Source organism: Branchiostoma floridae, chromosome 12, assembly GCF_000003815.2.
Source record: "Branchiostoma floridae strain S238N-H82 chromosome 12, Bfl_VNyyK, whole genome shotgun sequence".
Taxonomy (NCBI): domain Eukaryota; kingdom Metazoa; phylum Chordata; class Leptocardii; order Amphioxiformes; family Branchiostomatidae; genus Branchiostoma; species Branchiostoma floridae.
In genome coordinates this window covers 9,596,649-9,621,215 of record NC_049990.1, presented here as the reverse complement: position 1 = coordinate 9,621,215, position 24,567 = coordinate 9,596,649, and the positions used below count along the sequence as shown (strand labels likewise).

Genomic DNA, 24,567 nt, shown 5'->3' with positions numbered 1-24,567 from the left:
TAAATAGCAATGAAGAAGGCCATTTGGGTCTTATTTTATTATTTGTAACGTAGTAATGTGGTTTTCGTTGCGAAAATTCACATTTTCACGCCTATATTGGAATGGACTGTTCCGATCCTCATCCCGGAAAAGACGACAGACAGTATGGCCGCCAGCGGGTCTGAGGAAGGAGGTTGGAAACAAACACTTTTACTCCGTCTCCGAGACAGAAACAGGGTACAGACACACTTCTTCGCAGACGTCATACAGGCCCGTAAGTTTTAGATCATCTTTTCTTAAATATTTGGTGCAGACATCGGCTTCTAGTGGAGAAAATGCTCGATGTAACCACGACGATTTTGTGGGAAAATACATGATGTTGCAAGAAAACAACCTACAGGACATATTTTGTGCACCTGCAAATTGTTGTGAACTGTTTGACTGTTACTAACTAGTGCTAGCAAACACACGCCTGTGAATTTTATGCATTCCTACAAATCAATGACAGGGGACCTAGTATGCTGCAGGAGGTTTCGCTATGGTCAGAGGAGAAAGAAAATGGATTGCAGAAATTGCAATTCTTTTGACGATCCTTATGATAGCAACAGGGTGCGGTGTGCATAAATTTTGTGATTGCTCTAAAACTTTTCACAAATGACTCCTCTGCACATGTAGTACAGGTAGAATTGACTTGAACAGAAAAATGAACAGGCATATTCAATGGACACCTGCAAGTTGAGAAATATAGAAACCAAACACAGTAGTTAGCTAGTTCCTCTGTGACGAGATGTGACCGGAGGGTAACTTCCGGCGACAGACTATTAGTTTTGTCAATGTAATGTGTGTTCGCATCTGTATCTGTATGTTCCCGTTGTCGCATTCGTATGTAGTTTGGCAGGTCCTCTGCACAGAGTTGGACGATGATGCACGTTGTTTCTTTTTCCCGGTAGCTGTTATTATAAGCAATGTAATAATTTCAGAAATCACCCCTACAAAATGTACGTCTTTTGGTATATCGGTCCAGGTCTGCATTATCTAGGCCTTTCGATAATTGCGAACTGTCAAGCAGATGTTGCGTGATTTGAGTCCCTGGCATCAGTTGGTTCTCATGTTAAGATGAAATCAATGATTGCGCAAAATGTTTATTAAGGATTTGTTTTAAAAGTAAATGTAATATTTTTCTATGTAATAGTAATTGAGTGTATCAATGGTATTATTGCATGTCTAACTGTGCACCACTTATAAAAGAATCTGTGTTCCAAATTCTCTATTTTCAGTTTTTGTTCCCATTTCACATGTAACTGTACTGAATTATTCATGTATGAATGTATCCAGTTAAGGGTTCTACGTGTGTACAATTAGCACAGACACTTTCCATATGGTCAGCTCATCATTGCTGCCTTTGTATATAAATGTCAAGAAATAGCTTGTTAAATCTCTGTCTATTGTGGCCACTCAAGGGACCTAATGATTATACCCATTATAAACTGCTTGTAAATTCACATCACATTCAAGATATACAATGGCCAAATATCTATAATTTTCAAACTCACTGGCCTAACTAGATTGGGCGCCCTAGTAGTCCTAGCAGCCTACCTGGCTTACTGGTCCCCTAGTGAAACATAGACTACCAACTCACATTGTAACATGGACTTATAAAGCCATCTAACTGCCATCGTGTTGTGGTTTGATACATAAAATGGTCAGTTTGTTTTTTATAGTTTGAGTAGAGAAGCATCTGACAAACATATTCTTTTCTTTGCATATTATATGTGACATTTGCAAGCGTTAAAATGTAGTATACCGGTAACTACCCACCACAGTATGTCTGCAAAGCAGTAGATATGTTGTCTATATCCCAGGAGGATTTAGTATAAATTGTGATGGTGGTAACAGGTTCAAAATCAGTGGACCATGTTCAGCTTGTTTTCGCACAGTACCCAAACACCAGGAATATGAAATGATCAGAAGCAAATATGCTAAAAAGTGATTGTACATACATACAATTCTTTTGTTCTCAAGAATATCTACAATTATGGATCTTGAATGTTACATAATGGTTGACCGGAGCAGATGCGGGAGCCTTGTTTTAGTTCCATTGCAATTTTTCTTTCCTAAACCCAGTTGGTTTATTATTTTCCAGATAACAAGTTGTTTGAGAGTGCAGACACCCTGAAGTCTCAGAATGTCCAGCTACAACTGCAAACAGAGAGACTGAAACAAGACAAACTAGACCTGGAAGTGAAAGTCTTAGATTCAAGGTACATGTACAATCTTATATTACTTTTAAAAATCAACTTCATACTTATCTTTATACAGATCAAGATCATCTAAATGATACATATAGAATACAACACGGTGTATTCCGTATCACCCGAGGTACCAGCCCGACCACGGGTCGGATCGCACGAAGGCCGGAGGGTGATCCGACCCGCGGGAGGGCTGGGACCGAGGGTGATGCGGAATACACCCGTGTTGTATTTTATTTATGTCATACCCACCTGAGAAAAACACTGTTTTGATGCGAAATGCGCCAGAAGTTGAACAAATTTGTTGCCCTTGGAAAAAAAAGCGTTGCAACAGTAATGTTCCAACATCTGAATCAGGTATTCGAACTTTCGATGGCGCCGTACTCGGCCCACTCGAAACAGTTCGATTTATTCGAATGGAGCCCGTGTGATAAGCCCGGGCCGGACGGAAAGTTATCAGCCGGTCCGGAACACCCGTATCGAACGTTTTTGCGTCACAGGTATGACATAAATATACATATTGTGCTAGAGTCGATTCCATATTACCGAGAGGGTGTTTCTTGCCTTTTGTTCTAACAATTTGGAAATCTTTGTAACAATCTAACTGTGATAAGTAACTGTTTAGAACTATTTGCAACATCTATATGATGTTCTAAATGTTTCTATAGTATTCAAACATGTTAGAAACATTTCTAACATCAAATACATTATTTCTGTTAGTTTCTAAACTGTTCCAACATAGATGCATCATTTGTGATCACATGTTCGAACATGGAAACAATATGATGAAACTGGGTCAGTGGGCTGGGAAGAGGGCAATTCACACATCCCTGCCAAGTGCAGGAAATTATGTCTGTCTGCCACCTTCTCACAAAAGACTCACCAGTGTATACTAAAGAAAGTCTACAAATACAAGAGCCAAACAAAGGACCAAGCTTAGCAGCTTTGTTTATGGGGTCAATAAAAGTTTTTATGGAGGGAAAAAATGACACAAAATGTTGGAACATGTTGGAACAATAACAAAAACACATAGATGTTTGAAAATTGTTCTAAATAAAGAGATAATGATATCATTACTTTCCCAAATGTTCCAACAAATATAAAAAGGTTCAAACATGTTTAAACTTTCATTTTGAAATGTTTGAACAATTTTGAACTTTAGTGATTGAAATGTTTTTTTACTCAAAATAGTTCAAACTTATTACAAATATTATTTCAAAACCATCTCGGTGACTTGGAATTGACTCTATGTGATTTTATTTTACACATTTGACTTGATGACTTTACAGGAGGTTGTACATGTATTTGTTCCAAAGTTGCTTTGAGTTTGAGTCTGTGACTAAAAAAACAAGGAATATATGAATTGTGTGTTTTCTTGCCTCCTGGCTGCTTTCTCTCAAAGTGCAACTTTCTTTTTCAATTACAGATAACGGATAGAAGAATATTTTTGCTTTAGTCTGGATTCTTAAAGGGTATTTTTGACCTTTTACATCATACTTAATCGAATGACTCATCATCAATCTTGAGATGTAAATTCTGCCCGGTGTTTGTCTCAGTGCAAATTCAGGAACTGGCAAAGGAGAGAAGACCCAAGCACTGGAACAGAAGCTCTTCAAACTACAGGAAGAACTCACTGAGCTACACAGAAGAAAAGGAGAAGTACTGTCACAATTACCATTCTTTCTGAAAGAAATAGATGTTGATATATGTGAGGGTTGGAAAAGCAATCTGAAAAGATAGTTGATTCTGATGATTGAGATTGCAATCAATGTCTCAACAGAGAACATGATTAGTATATCTGCCAGTATATTTGGTAATTTTACCAATAGAGATCCCCATCAGAGTCTACAAATTTGAAGATAATCACTAGAAAGACATGCAAAACTCTTTTCGACTTTGATTCATGTCACTTTAATTAGATCAATGGATTGACAAGAAATTTAGGACTTGTATATGATAATAATAATAGATGGAAGACCAACCAAACCTATTCCTTTTGTATCCTGAAGGGAGTTTCTGTTGACAGCGACTCCGATCAGATTCCGGTTGTGATCTCTACTGGTAAAATCAACAATCATCCCCAATACAAATTGCGTTAGCTAATCAAGCTACTGTCAACCACTGATAGCCCCCTGAGTTTACCATGAAGCATTGCCAGGATACCTCCATGCAGATCCTCTTAGAAACATATTTCTGTTTCCTACCCAGAATGCCCAGCAGATCATCGACCTGAACAGTGCTCTACAGGAGAAGGAGAAGGTCCTGTCTGAGAAGGAGAACAGACTGCTGGACACAGAAACTCACCTGGAGGCTCTGAAAGCTGAATGTCGAAACCTGGAGCAGGCTATTCTGGAGAAGGATGCTCTGCACCAGGTACAGCAGGGGCTTAGTCTAATGTAGAAAACGTTTTGTCGACGTAGGTTTGACATCCAGGTAATAAGATACGCCAAACAATAGTTACTCAAGCAACTGAATATGGTTTTGGAAACGGTCAGAAGTTTCGGATAATATCCACTATCCTTCATCTGACCGTTTCCAAGGCCATATCCTGTTGCTTGAGTAACTATTGTTTAGCGTAGAAAAAGTTTTGTATGAAAATACTTCATTATCTACTCCAGGGCTGTCTCCAGCTTAAAATTGATTTCCATTCCACTCATTGTTTGGAGCCCATGTTGTTGATTTTCCTGGTTAAATATGTCATTCTAAATGATATCTTATAAAAGTACATTTTCAGGGACTGATGGGGTCAAATTATTTTCTGTCCAACCAAGCAAATTTCCTTCGTGTGACAGAAGGCCTGACCTAGTCATGCATTTTATGGTGTAGTTCTTAGGACCAAACAATGAATAGAATTATTGCCATATACACATTTTTTTGCAAGGGAAAAAGATTTCACACTAAGAAATCTTGTAAGAAAGATATTTTGTAAAAAGACAGAACAAGCCATTGTTTTTTCCATTCGAATGAAAATCTGGACTACGGCCATAAAATGCTGTTTAAACTCCAAAAGAAAGTCTTCAACAAGATGTTGGCAGTTCCAACGTCTGAGATTCTCGAAAAACTGTGCATAAATCTCTTCTCTGCCTCAGGCATTACGAGACGAGCACCAGGCCTTACAGATGACCTTCAGTGCCCTTGAGGACAAGTTGCGGAAGACGCAGGCCGAGAACCAGGACCTCGTCGAGAGATGGCTGCAGCAGAAGTCTAGAGACGCCGACAAAATGAACTTTGAAAACGACCAAATGGCCAGGTATGAAATCTCATCCCTGTATCAGAATAACATGTTCATAGGCAACATGATAAAATAGTAAAGCTGCTGTTCCGTCTGGGAACCTTGACCACGTTAACGTCTGGAATCGTCCAAATTTTGGACAAGGGCGCTGATTGGTCCCTACATATGAGCAATTTAAGGAATGGGTTCAAGTGCTCGTTTGAACAGGCATTCTTACACCTGGAAAGCCCTCTATCCACTTGCGGGAGGGCCTGTTGTCATCGACCAAGCATAGAACCCATTCATTAACAGACATCACCACCAAACGGTTTGAATGTGCAGGTCTCCAGACAGGTAGCAGAACCGAACATATTATTATAATAGGAGCGAACTACTACCCACATGGTATCCAGGTTAAAAAGTCGCATGCCGTACAAATGAGAATCTTCCCTCCCTGTTCTTACAGAAAAAGACAAGCCAAACTTCAGAGAGAATTAGCAGAGGCTGCCAAGGAACCCAGCCCTCCCCTAATGGACAAGTAAGACAATATATTCTGTGGAAGTAGAATGTTTACCAGTAAATGTACCAAGAAGTTTAACCAAGATATTTTTTTTTCATCAAGTAGTTCATCGTGTTCTAAGTTGCATTGTTTGATTTTTCTGTGGGTAGGCCTGGGTCTAGGAAGAAAGTTCACTTTCGGAAAAAATCGGAATCTGGACCGAGGTATTTTTTAATGAAAATCTAATCCCTCTAGCAATTTGGTTCAAAATGCAGGGTACAAGGACATGGAAAATGCGTTTGGTGGTGGTGGATTGCTTTCAAATCTTAAAGTGTAAGAGCTTCAATTGGGTAAAAAGGTTCAAACACACAAACATCACCACTAACGTAAGGTTACCAGTTTACGTGCAGGACCAGTTTACGGTCACTTCAATGGGCGGTGCAGACTTCGAGGTGAATTGTGAAAAAGAAAATTCTCTTCAGTAGGCAAGAAGTACGTCTATAGGATCTTTGTGCATGTATCTTATTTATGATATATGTTTGCATCAAGCAAAGCAGCCGACTAAACATTTGAAAAGCCTGCCAACAATTTAAATTGACGATTTATGATCGTAGAACACTGTTACAGATGGCCCGCTTTGATCGTAATTCTCAACCACTAACTTCGTCCCCTCTTTCTAAATCCTACAAACTCTATATCAATTGCAAAATCGTCTGAAACCAAACCTGCAGTTCTTATCTCAAGAATTCATGGTGATTTTATGTATGTTATCCAAAAGAAGTCTTAAAAACTAACACGAAAACGAATGACTGTCGTCGCCGAGCCGGTAGTTTTCGAACGCCATGTTGTACCACGTGACTATGCAGTTCATAGCTTGTGCATTGGAGGGCAGGGCAAAATCGCTAAGGGGCGCTGTTTTAGCCAAATTCATGTGGGGAGGGCACGGCATGAGGAAGCCCACGTATACTGAACGCGTTTCAAGGCCAATAACTATCTATACTCTTGATAAAAAACATATAAATGCGTCGTCGACGTCATGAGTACCATTGGGCAAGTTGTGGAACAGTATGGTGCTAGGAGTGGCGTTCTGTTGGGGCAAAGATGACCGACCGGTACGTTTAGCGGCGATGCAAAGTGCACGGCATGGCGTCGATGTAAACAATCATCCTCCGTGTTATCTCAGTGAACTACTTGGGGAACTTTTTATGGGAAATGATCAATTACATGACCTTTAGAAAAATAACCACAGGGAGAAACACCCGACTGACCGTAAATTGGTCACCCTGAAAGAATTTTTGGCTGCAGGCTTGTTTATTGAAGCATCTCTCACGGCGATAAATCCAACTCAGAAGAAATATTATACCACACAGAAGTTGAGGCAGACCGACTAAGATATCTTCCAAAATGAGAGTTTTTCATTTCTGCCTGCGCGATTTCCGTAAAACTGCGTTGTTAACAAATCGACCGTAAACTTGTAACCTTACGTTAGTGATAGGATATGCACAGTTGTTGCCTTCCAGGTTTGGTGATCATTTAATATTGATGAAAAGAAATTATTTGGGCCAAGCAAAATTAGTGTTGTGTTTCTGATTGCAGTTAGGAATTCTCTTTCTTTTCTTTTTTTCTTTTCTGATATTGGCCAAATTGATCCAAGAACTACAGGCAGATTTTTAGAATTTTTAATAGGCTTGGCTAGGCAATTGGAAACACAATATTAGTTTTGTTTTCCCATGCCTAAGGTGTTGGAACAAGAAGCACAGTCAAGTGAAAGTAGATAGTAAAGTGATAGAAAGAACAATGTTATGCTATATTTTGTTCTCCATACAGGTCTCCAGAGAATGGTCAACCAGACCCGATGGTACCCCCTGGCTCACCAATAACCAAGTAATTAATATTCTCAATTTCTAATTAATTACTGGTCTGCATTAATAGGTTCTAATTGTCCTCAATATCTAAGTAATCAATGTTATTGTGATAAGTCTATTGCTGTGGTTGTACATCTTCTGTCATTTGCTCAGTAGGGGTCTCATATTTATGTTTCTGTTGTACAGGATGTTCAACTCGTCCACATCGGAGGCCCCTGTTAACCCTGGACATGTTGGCTTTATTGAATCCATTGCAGGATTACTGGCGTAAGTATCATTGTCATCCCACTAGGGTATGAGATACACACCGGTCACCTTTAGAAAAAGTTGACCAAACACATATTTCATAGTTTTAAATTGTCCTCGCAACTAAAAACATAAATACTCATGGAGTTTTTTCAACAGCATGTTTAATACAGTTGTACTCCAAAAGGGGTATCGTTTATGATGAATTTAGATTGATAAATTATTAATCATTGGTTTTGATACCCCTGGGATTATTTCTTCTGACCTCCAGCGGTAAAAAAAGGTCGTCTTCACATGATGACGGTTTCGAACCCCAGACCTCTGCTGCAGGTGCACCGCCCCGGCACTATGTCACAGTCACTCTTCCTTCAACAGCTATTCACAAGGCAGTGAGTCTTTTTTCGTCTTAATGCTGTCTTTACGACGTATCATCTAAACATGCCATGTCCTTTGTTGAAATTGTCTCAGAACTGACATTACTAGCCAGAAAAAAGCAAGAAATAGTCATGCCTTTAAAAGCACCAAAGTTATCAACCCAGGATTGAGGTGTTCAAAAATTCCTTTTTCCATAGAACAATTGTAGAGTACAACTCGTTGCTACCAAGCACAGTATGGGCATCCTCACTAGATGTGTAATAATATTATTTCATTTGAACTCCTAATTTTCCTTCCTTCCTTTCATCCCTCCTTCCTCCCATCCATCCATCCATTCATTCATTTACTCACTCATTCATACCTGCCGTGTGTTTTGTACAGGATGGCCATGATGGAGAAGTCAATGCTGTCCGCTTCAGCCCTTCAGGGAGAATAGTAGCCACAGGAGGGACGGACAGGAAACTCAAACTGTGGGAAATCATGAACCGTAAGTTCTACCAAGCTCCAGGCGGAAGTGTCTGTGCCCCTTTTTGGTATTCTTCTTGTGGGAACCAATAAATGGTGTCAAATGACTGAGTGGATAGGCTAGCAGACAGGAGATCTAGCAGTTTGATTCCTGGCATTGCTAGACCTGTCCCTGTAATAGACATTTTACATGACTTTCCTCACTCCCCCCAGTTTAAAGAGGGTACCTGACTTTGTTTTGGGTGATAGAAAGCAGTGAAAGGAGAGGGATGAGCTCTGTGAGCACTGTGCCCGTCAACACCTACACAGTAACAACTCACAGTCCCTATGACCTCAAAAATGCTATGGCAACTTTACATGTATTATCTTTTACCCTACCTGGTGTTGTCGTTCTCGTGCTGTTTCTGGTCAAAGTTTAACATGTGTTGAACATCAATGCCAATGTTTTCCAGGTAAACTTGACTCCAAAGCTGTCCTAACTGGAAGCAATGCTGGAATCATGTCAGTGGAGTTTGATCCACAGGTAATGTCGTTCATTTGTAAGTTGCTAGGGGGCACTATTGAGCTGTATGGTTGATTTTCTCAGCAGTCTGATGTTACAACTAAAATGCTCCTTTTGTAGGGTTGTTGCTAAAATGAAATTATGACATTGTCTTTCTCTATTTGAATATTTGTGTATAAAGCTGTTGGGTTTCATTACTTTCTGCTTGAGTAGTAAGCACATGTTTGTCACTGACTTTGACAATGCAGTCAATGACACTTTTTTCCTTCTTTGTAGGAGAACTACATTTTGGGAGCTTCTAATGACTTTGCTAGTAGGGTTTGGAGTGTAGCTGATTACAGACTAAGAGTAAGTAGAGAGATGATGATTTGAAGTGTTTGCCTTTGGCTCTTTTGACAAGATAACTTGAAAAGTCACAAGTACAGTTGGACTTTTGAGATTCCTTTTGCCTTGAGGCTTTTGCTAATGAAGGATTGATATTATGTTAGGAAAGATCATTAATGATGGACCCAACAGTGGATGTTGTTATAACTGAGCCAGGCATTCCACTGTGGTGTTGTACAGCGGAAAAATGAGTTTGTGTTTGTACAGGCATTGATAGGTTGGAATTTTAACTTGTGACGTGTTGGAATTTTAACTTGTAACTTTTTGGAATTTCAACTGTCAAACATGTCAGGCACCTCTTTTAGGTGTACCAAATTTGCATATTCGGGACAACTAAACTGTCTCCTCTCCCCACCACCACCCCAGCACACCCTGACAGGTCACAGTGGGAGAGTCATGGCAGCCAAGTTCCTGGGAGACTCCAGCAGAGTGGTGTCCGGCAGCCATGACAGGACACTCAAGATCTGGGACCTCAGGAGCAGGGCATGTGAGTAGGCTGCACTTCCTCGGGCCTGTGAAGAAAATGATGTGATTCCAAATATGGTCATTAAAAAATTGGGCCGCTTGGAAGCGTGGTGTGAAGACTTGCAGACTGCTGTCTACCCCAGTGTCAGTGAAAAAGTGCCAATCCTGATTGCAAAGCACATCATTTTAAATTAAATGTAGGGAAAAATTCTAAGTTGCACTACCACTTGTAGCTGCTAGGTGGCAGTTTTGAGCTGTGTGATCGTGAGTTTTAACTGATTCTTCTGTGAGAAAAACTAACAACTAAAACTTTGTTTCGTTACTTTTTGATAATCATATACAAAACAATCCATAGGTATGCCCAAACACATTTTTCTTATTATTGAAAACCAGTACTGAGTGCTTGGATGTGTAATACACCTGTTACTATTGATATGTCAATTATACTAATCATTTCCCTGTTCCATTTTTCCTGGCAGGTATCCGAACCATTTTTGCTGGTTCCAGCTGTAATGACCTCGTGACCTCTGACCTCTCGGGCACAAACATTATCAGTGGCCATTTTGACAAGAGGATAAGATTTTGGGACACCAGGTACGTAGCATGACCTTGAGGAAATTTTAAGGTCATTTTACAGCATGGCCTTTCTAGATTGTTTTGTTCTAACATATATACATTGTTGTACTTTATTTCAGCATTTAGTTGTCATATTTGTCCATAGTACGACATGAAAACGGTAATCTTAACCACAAAGTCCATGTCATCCACTGTTGAATTCATTTTTGTTTGGTCAGATTCTTCAAAGGTTTTGTCACTAATCTTACAGAGCAGAATCCAGTGCCAATGAGATCACACTACAGGGAAAAATCACTTCTCTGGATCTATCACTAGGTAGGTGGACTTTTTCCAGAACGTTTTTACTTCTATATTTTTGTCTTTTTCTTGTACTTGATGTCTCATGTTGTTGTTGTTATTGTTGTTTTGTTTGCTGTAGACAATAAATACCTGCTGAGCTGCTCGAGAGACGACTCCCTGAAGCTGATAGACCTGAGAATGAATCAAGTGACGGGGACATTCTGGTAAGTGGTAAACTTTTTAAGTGTTGCTAGCGTGATCCACTGGACATAACTCCTGTAAGTGTGGTGTGGAGACTAGGCAACTGCTCCCTACCCCTGTGTCAGGAATCCCAGCAGCAGTATAATCAAATACTGAATACTACATACTACTACTACTACTACCGGTGCTACTACTACCGGTGCTACTATTACTACTACTGGTGCTGTATCCTTCTCTCTCGTTTTAATATATAAGGCGGTGTCCATATCCATTTCTACAGTCCTCGGGCTGCACATCTGTGTAGGCACTACAGCTGGGGACTAATCTATCTTTTGGTAGATGGTACTTCATGTAAAAGAAAACAAAAGAAAGAAGAATGTCTTGTTTGAGTTTTGCAATAACTTTTCTTTATTTTTTCTGAGTAAAAGATTTGCTGTTTGTTTCAGTGCTGATGGGTTCAAAGTTGGCTGTGATTGGACGAGAACAATATTCAGGTTAGTATTATTAGTCATAGGGACTATGGGGACCTATGCTACCCATAATAAACGTTTTAGCTCACTGAAGAGCTGTTAGTGAAGAGGATATCTCAAAAAGATTAAGTGATTTTCAGCTTATTTGGCATAATTTTTCATCCATATGTAAATCCTGTTGTAGCTTGTAAACCATCATTATGAGACAATCTTTCATGTTTTGGAGAGGACTGCAAAGCGTGTATTTTATATGACTTTTGACATGATCTTTTCTGTGCCCCTTAGTCCTGATGCCCAGTATGTTGTAGCAGGGTCGTCAGATTGTAGTATTTTCATCTGGAACATCACAACCTTCAGATTAGAGAAAACACTAAAGGAACACAAGTAAGAACCTTAAGATGTTGTGAGTCTGAACCTCTATGGTGCTTAGAAAAGCTGTAACAATCTCAAATATAGTGTACAGAAGAACACTTAGTAGGTACAACCGTTCCGTGATTTCATAGTACCTTGTACAAAGTCAAAGTATTGACTTATCAAGCAATGCCGTTTCACTATCTGAACTCGTTTTCAACCCATGAACATTTTTGTCATCTCTTTGGCCTTCTTTAGGGTAAATGACCCACTTCTTTGGGCATGTGAAGTCATAGTCATGTGACTTCAAGAGTGGATCAAAGATGCCTGAAGAAGGCTTCAGAGTCAGTCAAAACATTGGTGTCTCAACCTTTTGTTGTGTTAAAACAATCGTATTAACATTGAGATAAGGTGATAAGTTTAGCTTAATGATAATCTAAGATCTTATACTAATCCTCCTGTTATGCGCTGCTTTTCCCGCAGTTCTTCAGTGATAGCGTGTTCCTGGCACCCCAGTGGGATGATGATGGTCAGCTGTGACAAGAACAAAAAGGTGACGCTGTGGTCGGACATGTGAGTCTGTAGCCATGGGGTCACACCAACAAAAACATCAGCAGCACAAGAAACTGTTCTACAGGAAACAAAATGATGGCTAACTTAAAATCAGATCATGGTACCTTGTGTAATGGCTCCCTCCCTGAGGTGTGGCCAAAAATTACCAGATGTACAATCAATGTTACAGTAATAGTTAGGTGTACCCATTTTGAAGCACATCTCCACCATTCCTACATGGCAACACACACTTTTTGATATCGTTCTGCTGTAATTGGCAAATGCTAAACCAAAAACAGTGCCTGTTGCTACCACCCTCTTGAACCAGGGTATTAAAGATGTAACCTTATCTCTAACAGACTTTAATCTTTCACAAAACAAAGAAGTATTCAAAAGACTTCCCATTGGTTGTTTACTGAGGCAACCTTGGAGTTCTTGTCTCTCATTGGTCAGTTCAAAGATCACAGGTGGAAGAAGTTGTTGAAAGAGGGCATCAGTTGAAGTCATGACAATTCAAATTTGGGGACAAAACATCTCCATTTATAGCTGGCTTTCTATGCTAATACTCGTCATTTTGTGAAAGATTAAAGTAATTTGGGGAAGAATTCTGGGAATATTGCTGAACAAGGACATGCTAGGAACTGCAAGTACAGGTGACTTTGTTGTCACAGACAATAGGAATACCTACTTTTATCTAGGAGAATTCTGGTAATAAAATACCACATCTTGAAGCTAGGTAACTTCATATTGATATATAGATGTAGTTATTGCTTCTTTTAAAATTTTGGCTTCACCATTTTTGCAAGCCGTGTATGAATTCTTCAAAATACTTATCACCAAAGACGTAAAAAAATTATGTGTATGCCTGCCTGTTTTCATAATTCCATTTCTATGAAATGTAGCAGCATTTAATTAGCTACACTAGCCTTCGAAATATTTTGTGTATGGATTTGAAGGATATCACAAAATCACTAAAACGCAAGAAGATAAGAGGGTTGATCTTCAGTCATAATGCTTCTTTGATGGCTAGTATGTAATGCCGCTATGCAGAAATGAATAAACGTTACCGTCAGAAATAAGATTTTGTAGCCTTAGGCCACACTAATTGGATTTTTGCAGAACATTGATGGAGCAAGCGATTGGGGAAAATAGAAATGAAAACAGCTGTCTGTGATACTAGTATATCCCCATGCCTCCACCATGTGTCAGAAACTTGAAGATATGTATAAACCCATAAAAGAAAATTATAACGCAACAGCTTACAAATAATTTCCATTTCCATTAATACAACTGCGAATGTTGGTATCGAAATATGAGCATTTCTGGGTTGATAAATGGCTAGAATGGTACATAATTTCAAAGCAGAAAAGAAGAAAGCAGATGAATTTAACCAAGAACTTCAATTGGTGTGGCCTTTGGCACGGACTAAATTTTCATTGCTACGGTCTGTAGATAGATAGCTACATCTATGTTTAGCTCCATTGTTGCAGTGGCAGAGTTGAAGCCAAAGCTATGCCACTGTACATGTGTTGTATTTCTTCTGAAAATGTTTGTACATATATTGTTGTAAGCAAACACTGTTGCAATATCTTGTAAATCTGCATCGAAAGTAAATAATATACGTATAAATAATATGCTGTAACAGTAAGCTACTGTAGCAGTAGCCTCTTCTAGATATACATTAATGTACTGCATACATTTGCATTCTTGTCATTTTTATTGCAAGAATATAAATTCCTTTACTTCTATGCAGTTATTTCAATCAAATTGTACATTCTGAATTTATTGCCATTAACGATATCATTTATGTATTTTTCACGCCCTGTATTGGTGAATTTCCCCACATGATGTACATGTAAAATGGGAATTAAAGAAATTTGAAAAAAGTTTGTACTTTGTACTTTGATACTGCCATGGAGCTGTTTTCCTTCAAAATTCAATTCAATATTAAGACTGAATGAGGATTAATAGAGTTAAGATCAAGACAAGCTTCGATCACAAGAAATACTAGGAACCCTCAATGTTGATGGTTCAATATTTTAATGTTTTGTCAACATAAATAACATACATGTAGGTACATGAACTTGCTTTTGCACCTAGCTATTGGGAGTCAAATATCACATAACAACAGTAAGATAAAACTTGAATAAGTTGTAACTATTTTGGTCCACATTTTCCTTCCAATTACTATACAACTGTATCATGTTTTGTTAATATCAATGTAATTCATGATCAGCCTGCCATTTTTGTCATGTAGATATATGAATACAAAATTGAAATAACTGTAGCACTAGAAGTCTACATATATTTACATATAGGAACGTGTAAAATGAAATTCAACTGTTCACCAGAATGTTTTCAAATTTCATTAACCAATATTTAATAAGGCACAAACCAAGAGGTCTTTAGGCTCACAAATGTACATGATCTGACGTCATAGACATGACATTATACTGAGCTCATAGATAAGATAAAGTCATGACACATTGTATTGTTCATGGTGGTTCCACAGTTCCAAAATGCTGCTTCTAAACTACTAGGGTCCAATCCCAGCCTGTTCTCACTCATAAATAATGCACCTTCTGGTGGTACATTGAAAGCTGTGGTCCTCTGTTCATTGTAGACTTTGTGTTGTGAAAAAGAACAAGCGAAAGTTTTACAGTGAACCATTATATACTGTCCACATTATGTGTCTTTTCTGTCAGGATCAGTGAAGGATGAGCTCTTCAGTGTGACAAATCAGTTTCACTTGCACTTTCTCCAGAGCTAAACTGGTTTGCGACCACTTTCCCTTCCCCAAAGTGTCCCATCACTGCTGAGGTCCCTGTGTGCAGACCGTGTTGAGATCTGCCAGTCTTTTCTTGGCATGTTCCACCCTGTGCAGGGCCATCTGTGTCTCCTTCTGGGCTGAGTAGCTGGACCCTTCGTGTGGCTGGCCGGTAGCAACCTGCAGGAAACAGGGTTTGTGTTTAGATATCGGTATTACACTAGAAACTGCTTATTTAGGAAGCCCGTTTTCCAGGACAATTTTCCAGACTATCAGGCTTTTCTGATTAACGTTAATCTGTGGCAGGGATTGGTTACCAAGCCATTGCCTGTCTAGGCAGTGGTGAGCTATAGTAGCCTGAGTACCACCCTCTGTAGTGGCCGCTGGCTCAACACTTTTGCTTGCTAACTGTGACCGCTGGCTCAATACTTTCCTCTGCTAACCACGGTTAATGATCAAAGTATTGAGCCAGCGGTCACGGCTAGCCAGCAAAAGTATTGAGCCAGCGGCCACTACGGAGGGTGGTACTCAGGCAAGAGCTATAGATCAATGTTGATACCAAACAAGTAGTAGTTGTTACACAAACAATATGCAACAAATGTTGGTGAAAACATTTATCTTTCGATGAGATGTTGATAAACAAAGAAATCTTCTAGTTCCCCACCTGTGTGAGATAGTTGATCTCCTGAGACAGCCCAGACTCCACGTCCTGTAGAGACTTGAGGAACTGACCGGTGTGTCTGTCCAGCTGTCTCTCGTTCGGCTTGTCCTTACACAACTCCTGTACTGCCAGGCCTGGGAATACACACACGTACACAAGATAATACATTGACCGTTATGAATCGCAATCTCAAAACTACATCGAGAGAAAGGCCTATCTCATCAGGTCAGACCCCCACATGATAGATACTTTTTAATTGGACCGGGGTCTGGTATCCAGAGGAGCTTTTATCAAGGCTCCTTGGGTATCCAGGCTACATTAATGATATGCAGTGCTCCTTAGTACTCTACTTTTCTTATAACAATTTTGGTACAACGTTAAGATTCGACAACACTAAAAGAGAGCAATACCTTGTGTGTTTGCTTTTTATAAGTACCTAATGGTAACGAAAACATCAGTATCAAATGCCACAACAAAGGACTGTTTCAAAAATTATGCCCCCCTCCCCCCACGTAATTCACACAGCTGAGATTCGATTCAAGCCTCATTCAGCATATAATCCTCACCAGGAAGCTTTAAATTTGTACTTTGCGGCTTCAACAAGTGTAATTATGTACCTGCGTTTTGTAGAACTGCTGCTATCTCTTTCTCGATGGACTCCAAAGCTTGAAGTCTCTCCACAGCACTGGAGGAAGCCATGTTCTCACATCAATGGTCTCTCACCAGCGTTTGGTGTCAAAGGCTAACTTTTTATCACAGTTCAGTTTCTCCCAGGGCAAAGTTGGGAACGAGCTTTTGAATGATTGCGGCAGTGTTTGTGTCGAATTTTGCAGAGCTCTCTTTGTCAAGGCCTTGAATTGCAAATGTCTCTCAAATATTGCAAAGAAGGTAACATTATTTCTTTTCAAAAATGCAGTACAACTCAAAATCACAAGGTGGCGCTGCCCATCTGCACACAACAAGAGCCATGGACATGGTTACATGATCATATATGATGAGTGGATATATATATATATATATATATATATATATATATATATTTAGCAAAGGTCATTTAACATTTGGAATGTCACTTTTTAACTCCAGCATGTCTAAAAGTCATATTTAGTTATAAGTCATATTTGTTGTAAATTTCAAAACTACACAAATGTGAACTTCATAATCTTCTCAATCTTCATAATTTACAAGCTAAAATTTGCATCTGAAGGGGAAGTAATTTTGCATTCAAATTTTGCTTCCAAACTATCTTATGTAGTCACTCCTATATGAATATTTCTAATGACCATCACACACACTCACAAACACACATACCACAGGGGAAAACTTCTCTCTATTACAGCATAAGTATAAACAAACAATCTAAAGAAAACCCAGTAATGACAATACACTTTCCTTCAGTACCATGTGGATACAAAGGTTTTATTTTTCCTCTTATAGTAGAATGACATTATCATACACATCTTGCTAGACCAACTAAACTGAGCTGCAAAATATATGTAGAAAAAAGTGTAACATGAAAATACACTGGGCTAGATGTTGTGTTGTTATTAATAAACGTAACATGAAGAGTCAAAGAAAACGAGTCTTGCACTGAGTATATATATTGAGATGAATTCACAACTTCGGTACATGGTGCCTACATACAAACTCGGAAATATTTACAAAAGTTGGAGGGATAGAGACTTAGGACACATCAAATACAGGGATATAATAAGCCCTTGAGTCTGACTTGAACACTGAACATCATCATGCATATTGTGGTCCAATCATACGAGCTAGAAGATCACTAAATGCGATCTTGCCAACTTAAGAAAATGTCACCAGTACAGAAGTCAACTCAACTGCTTGTAGCACAATATGATAACCATCAGATATCATACAAAACGATGACTGGGCCATGTGAATTCTGTTCGCACCACTATTTCAACAGTAGCACTAGCAGAAGTGGGAATAAACTGTTTGTAGACTTGCTCACTTCTTTTTATTTACAATCCTTATTTTCACACATTGCTAGGACACGTCTCTATTCTACACTAATCACAATCATAACACGCAGGTCAAAGGGAAAATGCATTTCCCACATGTTCTACAAAGATTTCTGTTCCTGTCCCTTAATACATTTTACTTCGCGGAGTCAAAATTTTGTGTACATTTCACTGGTCTTCTTCAACCAGAATCAAAATTGGAAAAAAACTGTTTGACATGTTCTAGAATCAAGATTTAGTTTCCTTCATTTGTCCTAATTAATGATGCAACTATTTCTTATATGGTTCCAGTTTAAAATGCTTAAAATGCATGTTGAATATTTATTTTATTTTGAAGTTTAAAAGAATTAAAACTTTTGAATAAATTATTGCTCCAACATTTAGATATGTCAGATTCAGCGAAATGTTACACAATCTGCAACTGGGCCAGCCAATCACAATCCAGAACTTCTCTTTTTTTTAAACAAATCTCTTTGCAATCTTATCTTTAAAACAGTCTTATTCCTTATAACTGTTTTCACTTGAGTAAATTGTTTTCTTTATTCAAATTTTGCTCAGGTGATAACAACTATAAGCTATACAAAAACAGGTCCACATTACCTTTTTCATGCTGAATGTTTAAAACATAAGATTGCAAAGGATAATTTTATAATTTCTTACTTTGGAGGGGACAAAAACAGAAAGCTTTGAAGGAAAAATTGTCCCCATGACCAGCATGTCAGCTATAATACTTAAGTCGTTACCCATCAAGTCATCTTCATCTGTCAGTTTCCCATTGCAGGACTTTCATTTCCGAAGTCTACACATCTCACAGCCTTATGGTATAGGTGACTCTGAATAATAATAATAACATTAAGACTGAAATTAAAGTTTACTTACTATAGCCTCCGAAACTATACAGTACTGGCTGACAGAAAAAGTGGTATATTATTATGAGGTGTTTAAAAGTCTATGTCAAGATATGTTAACAGATATGCTTGACTCTTTTTGAAAATCTTGTAAAATTGTCTCTAAGTATCGAGATAACTTATCAGTGCCACATGATAATTGACAACTAAATATATTTACATGTTTTATTTCTATAGACAAGATATGGGTGGCTCGGCCGGCCACAGAGCTGGATAGGGAACATGCTTCCCTTCGTTTCTGATGCTCAATTTTAACGCTTTTCTGTGCAGTGAGCACAGAATTGTTTACGACACTCTCACAAAAACAGGTATTCAAACCACCCTGAGCTAACTTACAGTGTTCCCAAACGAAAAAGAGAAAACAGTATCATTTTTTTAAGAAGCCACAGAAGCCAGAGCACACAATTGGACAATCCTATTTTTCAGAACTGCCATGATGACAATCGACAAATAGGAGCTACTTTACACGTCGGATTGGTCCGTATGTCGACAACTTGTTTTGCATGAGTTCACTGTACAAAATTGCAGGGCACACGTTACTGGTAGTTTTCGTTTTTATACAGCAGTGGCATAAAGGTACGTCGTGACGTCCACACGTCACACGATCAGTGCATGCACCTAACTGGTCCATTGTGATGACCTGTACCACATCAAAGCTGGCAGGTTGACAGCCAATCTCGCAGTGTTTGGAAGCATACATGTATTAATGTCTTCACCATTGCAGTTTGCATGGCAGTGCATAATCTACAGTGAAGGCATAGAGTTGAGGTATCGTACACGGAGGGAGGAGGTCCCCTTACACTAATCACAGGTGACAAGAAGCCAGGTTACGGAGAAATGTACAATGTACGTGCACAAAGCAAGGATACACCAGCGACAGAACACGGAGACACACACAGATGCATGTCCTGTGAACACATTGAGGACTAATTGTCAGAGTTCAACATACAAGATCATTCCCGACCTAGCGGTGGTTTGTGGAGTTTAACATTTTTCTCCCATTTTTCTCACATGAAGTGTGTACTAAGAAGAGCATTACAAGGGTAAGAGGATCCAGTTGAACAATCGTATTCTGTTCTAAATTTTCATCTTGAAAGAGTCACACTATTTCCAAGTGGAGCCTCTCACCATTGCTTTGTGTACAATCCTCCGGTTTAATTTTTATCATCATCATATCTTGTCTCATTCTTCTAGGGCTGTCTTATTATTATTCATATATATATCACATCAGGGTCACTTCTAGTAGTACATCCTTCCAAAGACAACGGTGTGCCAGTTGCATCTCTTCAATATTATTCAGTCTGTACAGTTGTGGACGCGTCGTGTGGACGATCATAAGGACCGCAGACACAACAGCAAGGCCGCCAGGGGCAGGAGGAGGAGGGTGAGGGCGGGCCGTACCACCGTGGCGTCCGACTGTGACGCTCTGCTGTTGATTTTGTCCGTGCTTGGCGGTGTCGTGCTGAACCAGATGTCCGTGTCGCCGTCTCCGCTGCCGCTACCAGATCCGCTGCTCGTCCAATCGGCTGAGGGGGAGAAGAGAGAAAACAATTCAAATTTCAATCCAAAACATCCGCATCTACTCTTCTGCTTTTTTTTTTTATGGTTCTCCTGTCAATTCTACAGATGAGCAGGCAGACAGGCATTTACCTGTTTTGCCTGACCTGCACATGACTTTTTATGGTGAAGGAGGGGTGTGCAACTGCTCTACCAACAGAATGAAGACCCACTATTTAGGACAAGTAATCACGTGGCTCAGGTAAAGTACCCTGAGGTCTTTTTCCGCCCTCCACATCCACAAACAGATGCAACACAAGTCCAAAGTGTTAAGATTCTGGAATGTCGGCAGAGTGCAGCTAGGATCAAGTTTTTGTTGATGAATGAGGCAGATGTGGGTCAGTGTCAGATTAAGTGGTATATCTGTCTGAAGGACAACAACTGGCACTCCAAAACAGAAGTACCTTTGCATATTGCTCAGCATTCAAAGCAGTCCCAAGGTGGCTATCTTTAGCACTACACAAAGATAGAAATATTCCCAGTTGTTACACGGTAAGTTGACTTTAATTTTGGTCAGTTCTTGTGTGTTTATCCATAAGATCCTTTCCTGTTTACTTTGCTGTAATTGTTTACGTTCTCACGTTTGCAATTGGCCTTGACAACTTGACATTCAACATAAAATGTTTTGATAGCTTATAAGTTTGCATTCCTGTGATTACCTACGAAAGCAACCAGTGCTTATTGTATAAATGCATAGCTCCTTCCTGTGTTTAGATGTAGGATATAATTACCCATTTATCCTTGACACTAACATCAACTGAACTTTATTTGCAGAAACAAAATGAAGTTGGTAGTTCAATATTATATCAGGAATATAGAATTTTTGTTCAGCACTATGGATACATTTTTCCATGTTACGAAAGCATCTGAAGTCTTCTTAAACAGTTGGTTATTTATCTTTCTGGATATTCTGCTTTAACAGCTTTTTCTCTGAAAAGAAATAAGAAGCAACTGTCTTTAGAAGTAGTGCCCTGTACCTTTCCAAAAGCAATCCCTTGGATCGAGGAGATTTTCATTTACATCAACATGGTGTGAAGAATCACACCTGGAGTGTTGCTTCTGAATCATATGGTCTGGGGGGGTTCTCATTCCAACCTAGCTATCAGTGTTCTATCAGAACATTACTGGTATGGACTGCAGTAAAGTGAGACATTTTAAAAGATTTTTACGCCTTAATCATGTTTAGGCACAAATAAAAAGGAAGCCATTTATCGATAGGTGTTGATGTTGCGCCCAAATTAGAATTTAGAATGTAGATCTATTATGACAGCCCGATCGTTGTCTTCGGCCTATGCTAGCTTGTGCTCTCGCAAAAGCAGATTTTGGAATAGCGTCGTAGTTTGGAGAGGGTTCTATTCAGCTTTGGGCCGCTTTTCTTCAGCCTATAAACCATCATCTCTCTCCCTATATGTGTCAGCCAATAGATGGAGTACTCACAGCTGTCTATCCAGTCCACATCCAGCCCGTTGTAGGCGTTCTTGAGTTTACTGGTGATGAGTTTGAGCTGCGTGACCTGCTGGCGGACCAGCGCATCCGGCCGGCTCACGTCCACCTCCACGTCAGGGTTGTTGATCTGGTTGGCCAGACCGTCGCCCATCACTTCCGGCAGGTATCTGCGAAACACAGCGGACTCAGCATTAGTAACATGTTTAAGACATAACATTGCTGCTTCGCGTGGTCAGTACTTAAGAGCGGAAGGTTAGAAAATCTTTCTTCCGAGTCCAAAAAGACAGCGGATTCGCCATTAGTAACATGTTAACAAGACCATGTTTCCACTTTGTATGGTCAGTATGTAACATAGCGAAAAGCCTGAACCTTTGGTCTGAGTCTGAAAAACAGCAAACTCGTCATTAGTAACATGTTTACAACATTGTGTAGCTGCTTTGAAAGGTTAGAAAATCTTTCTTCCGAGTCCAAAAACACAGCGGACATTAGTAACATGTTAATAAGATCTGGTATCTGCTTCGCGTAGTCGGTATTTAACACAGCGGAAGGCTAGAAAACCTTTCTCCAAAGTAAAAAAACACCGCAGACTCGTCATTAGTAACTTGTTAACAAGATCTAGTTTCTGCTTCGCAAGGTCGGTATTTTACACAGCGAAAGGCCTGAACCTTTGTTCAGTGTCCGGAAAAAACACGAACTTGTCATTAGTAATGCAGAAGGCTAGAGAATCTCTGATAGTAAAGTGTAACATCTTGTATTTTTTGCTTTGTATGTGGTCAGCATCTAGAAGAGGAGGCTACAACATGCAGAGAGCTCCAAGCACAGACCAAGTACTGCAGAGGAACCTGTCATTCCAAAATACTTAAATAGGTCTGCAAAGCCACCACATGGCCAACAAGGACAACATTCATAATCTTGACCTACATAGACAAACCATGACATAAAAGACTCTTCATTCTACAAGCCCTATAACTTATAGTATAAGTATAAGGTGCATTGACTAAGCTTTCCCCTCCTCGTGGCAATGGAATATCCCAACTTTGTTAAAGAAATAAACACATTGAATGAATGAAAGCCTGTGTTATACTAACAGTACACAGTTATACATTGCATCCTAAAACTGATTGTTAATCTTTTTGAGAGACTGCCCAAAAACTCACTCTGGCCACTTTGGCCACCTGTAGGGACAAACATCTTTCCCATGTTGTTTCAGCTAGTTTGTCAGTCTGTTGCCTTCTGAATCATGAGGGCCCTCCAGTGTAACAGTAACTCAAGTATGCCGACTACAACATTCATCAGTTTCTCTAGCAGTTCCTCTCCACTGCGCCAACAAGTTTACAATCCATCATCTATATGCTACCTGACAAGGCATGCCTTAGAAATTACCGACCAGAAATATATCACCTCAATATTCTGCTCCTGTTATGAGCTATAACTTTTCCCGATACAGGGATTCAGTATATCGATCAGTTGGAAAACTACGGAAGTTTCTGTCTGCAGGAGTTGTTGTGCACTGGACGGACACACAAAGCATGCTCTTGGATTACCACAGTGGTAATGCCCCTGAACAACCTTTCATGTGCACCGTGTGACAAATTAGCAGTGGCTAACCTTAACAATAGCTTTCTATGTAGCACCACTTGACTGTGAAAGATGGTGTTCTGAAGTGACGGCTGATTCAATAGAGGGTAGAGGCTGAAATCCCTGGGACTTAACAGGACTATTCCAGCACAATCTGTGCAGGTTTACCTACCGGCATTCTGTTACCGTAATGGGGTGTACGGCCATGCGAGAGAGTCAAAGGGTACTGTGAAAAGTGCTCGGCGTCAAAGTGGTAAACAAAGGAACCACACAGAAGACAGGATAACAACACACTGTCAACGTCGTAACTTCTGGAGGAAACCGGGCAAGTGCCCAGGGATATTTTCCCCACAAAGCACCCACATCGCTTAAAAGCTCATCCTGGCAATTTCGTTCTCCAAACTCACTCATAAAAAATGTAATAAACTCTGATTTTCACCCTTAATTACAAACTTGTCTCTGTTCAATGCATCAATGTCATTCTACTCCCTCAGAGCCAAAGTTGTAGAAAGGCTTTACTGCCTTGTTGGCCAACTAATGAGGTACAAGTTAATCTCCCTTCAATCTATAGACTTATCGACCGAGATTAGACGCCCCAACTTCAAAGACAACTCAGGCTGCCCAAGGCCTCGCTCCCTTCAGGAGCAGCTATGTTGGGTAATTACCTCCTGATCACGTTTGGAGAGTTAATCTGTGAACAGGGCGATGCAGTCTGCCTCTGAGGGGCGGCGCATCACAGATATCTCCTTACTGGACAGGGGGGGTCGTCAACTTGTCTCCAAAACTGGCTAACAATTCTTCTTATCAACACCAACATCACAGAAGCTTACTGCAGTGTCTAGGATACTGTATAGCTAGAGGCTCAATAAGTAGAAACACAGGCTTACAGAGCCAAACATTTTTTCATTCTGGGCCATATAACCTTAATTGATTGTCAGACAATTACTATATACAAATTAGAATTTTCACTTCATTGAATTATAAGTACACTGTAGC

The 24,567-nt window shown here is 39.6% G+C and overlaps 3 protein-coding genes across 4 annotated transcripts in view; 1 reads left to right on the top strand and 2 right to left on the bottom strand.

Moving 5' to 3' along the window:
• Positions 1-96: 96 nt before the first annotated feature.
• On the top strand, positions 97-14,541 carry LOC118427381 (autophagy-related protein 16-1-like). 2 transcript variants are annotated; one of them, XM_035837148.1, is made up of 20 exons: positions 97-253; positions 2,123-2,240; positions 3,785-3,887; positions 4,437-4,601; positions 5,318-5,478; positions 5,906-5,977; positions 6,109-6,162; positions 7,766-7,822; positions 7,990-8,070; positions 8,321-8,438; positions 8,806-8,911; positions 9,342-9,412; positions 9,668-9,739; positions 10,142-10,262; positions 10,720-10,834; positions 11,067-11,131; positions 11,235-11,319; positions 11,743-11,790; positions 12,052-12,150; positions 12,601-14,541. In XM_035837148.1, the coding sequence occupies exons 1-20, from the start codon at positions 145-147 to the stop codon at positions 12,692-12,694; spliced, it is 1,914 nt and encodes a 637-aa protein (XP_035693041.1). In that variant the 5' UTR covers positions 97-144; the 3' UTR covers positions 12,695-14,541. The 2 variants fall into 2 exon arrangements, with proteins under 2 accessions (XP_035693041.1, XP_035693042.1); XM_035837149.1 differs by lacking the exon at positions 6,109-6,162.
• Positions 14,542-14,701: 160 nt separating this feature from the next.
• Positions 14,702-16,880, bottom strand: LOC118427383 (mediator of RNA polymerase II transcription subunit 11-like). The gene is made up of 3 exons (XM_035837150.1): positions 16,715-16,880; positions 16,101-16,231; positions 14,702-15,616 (listed from the first exon to the last, which is right to left on the bottom strand). Exons 1-3 carry the CDS (start codon positions 16,794-16,796, stop codon positions 15,479-15,481), a joined length of 351 nt encoding a protein of 116 aa, XP_035693043.1. The 5' UTR covers positions 16,797-16,880; the 3' UTR covers positions 14,702-15,478.
• Positions 16,881-17,490: 610 nt separating this feature from the next.
• The window catches only part of LOC118426861 (glypican-6-like), a 42,042-nt gene continuing 34,965 nt past the window's right edge, over positions 17,491-24,567 (bottom strand). Inside the window, exons 7-8 of the mRNA XM_035836420.1 lie at positions 21,985-22,160; positions 17,491-20,516 (exon numbers count right to left, since the gene is read on the bottom strand). Coding sequence (XP_035692313.1) covers positions 20,323-20,516; positions 21,985-22,160 — 370 coding nt within the window. The 3' untranslated portion in view covers positions 17,491-20,322. The remainder of the gene's footprint in view (positions 20,517-21,984; positions 22,161-24,567) is intronic.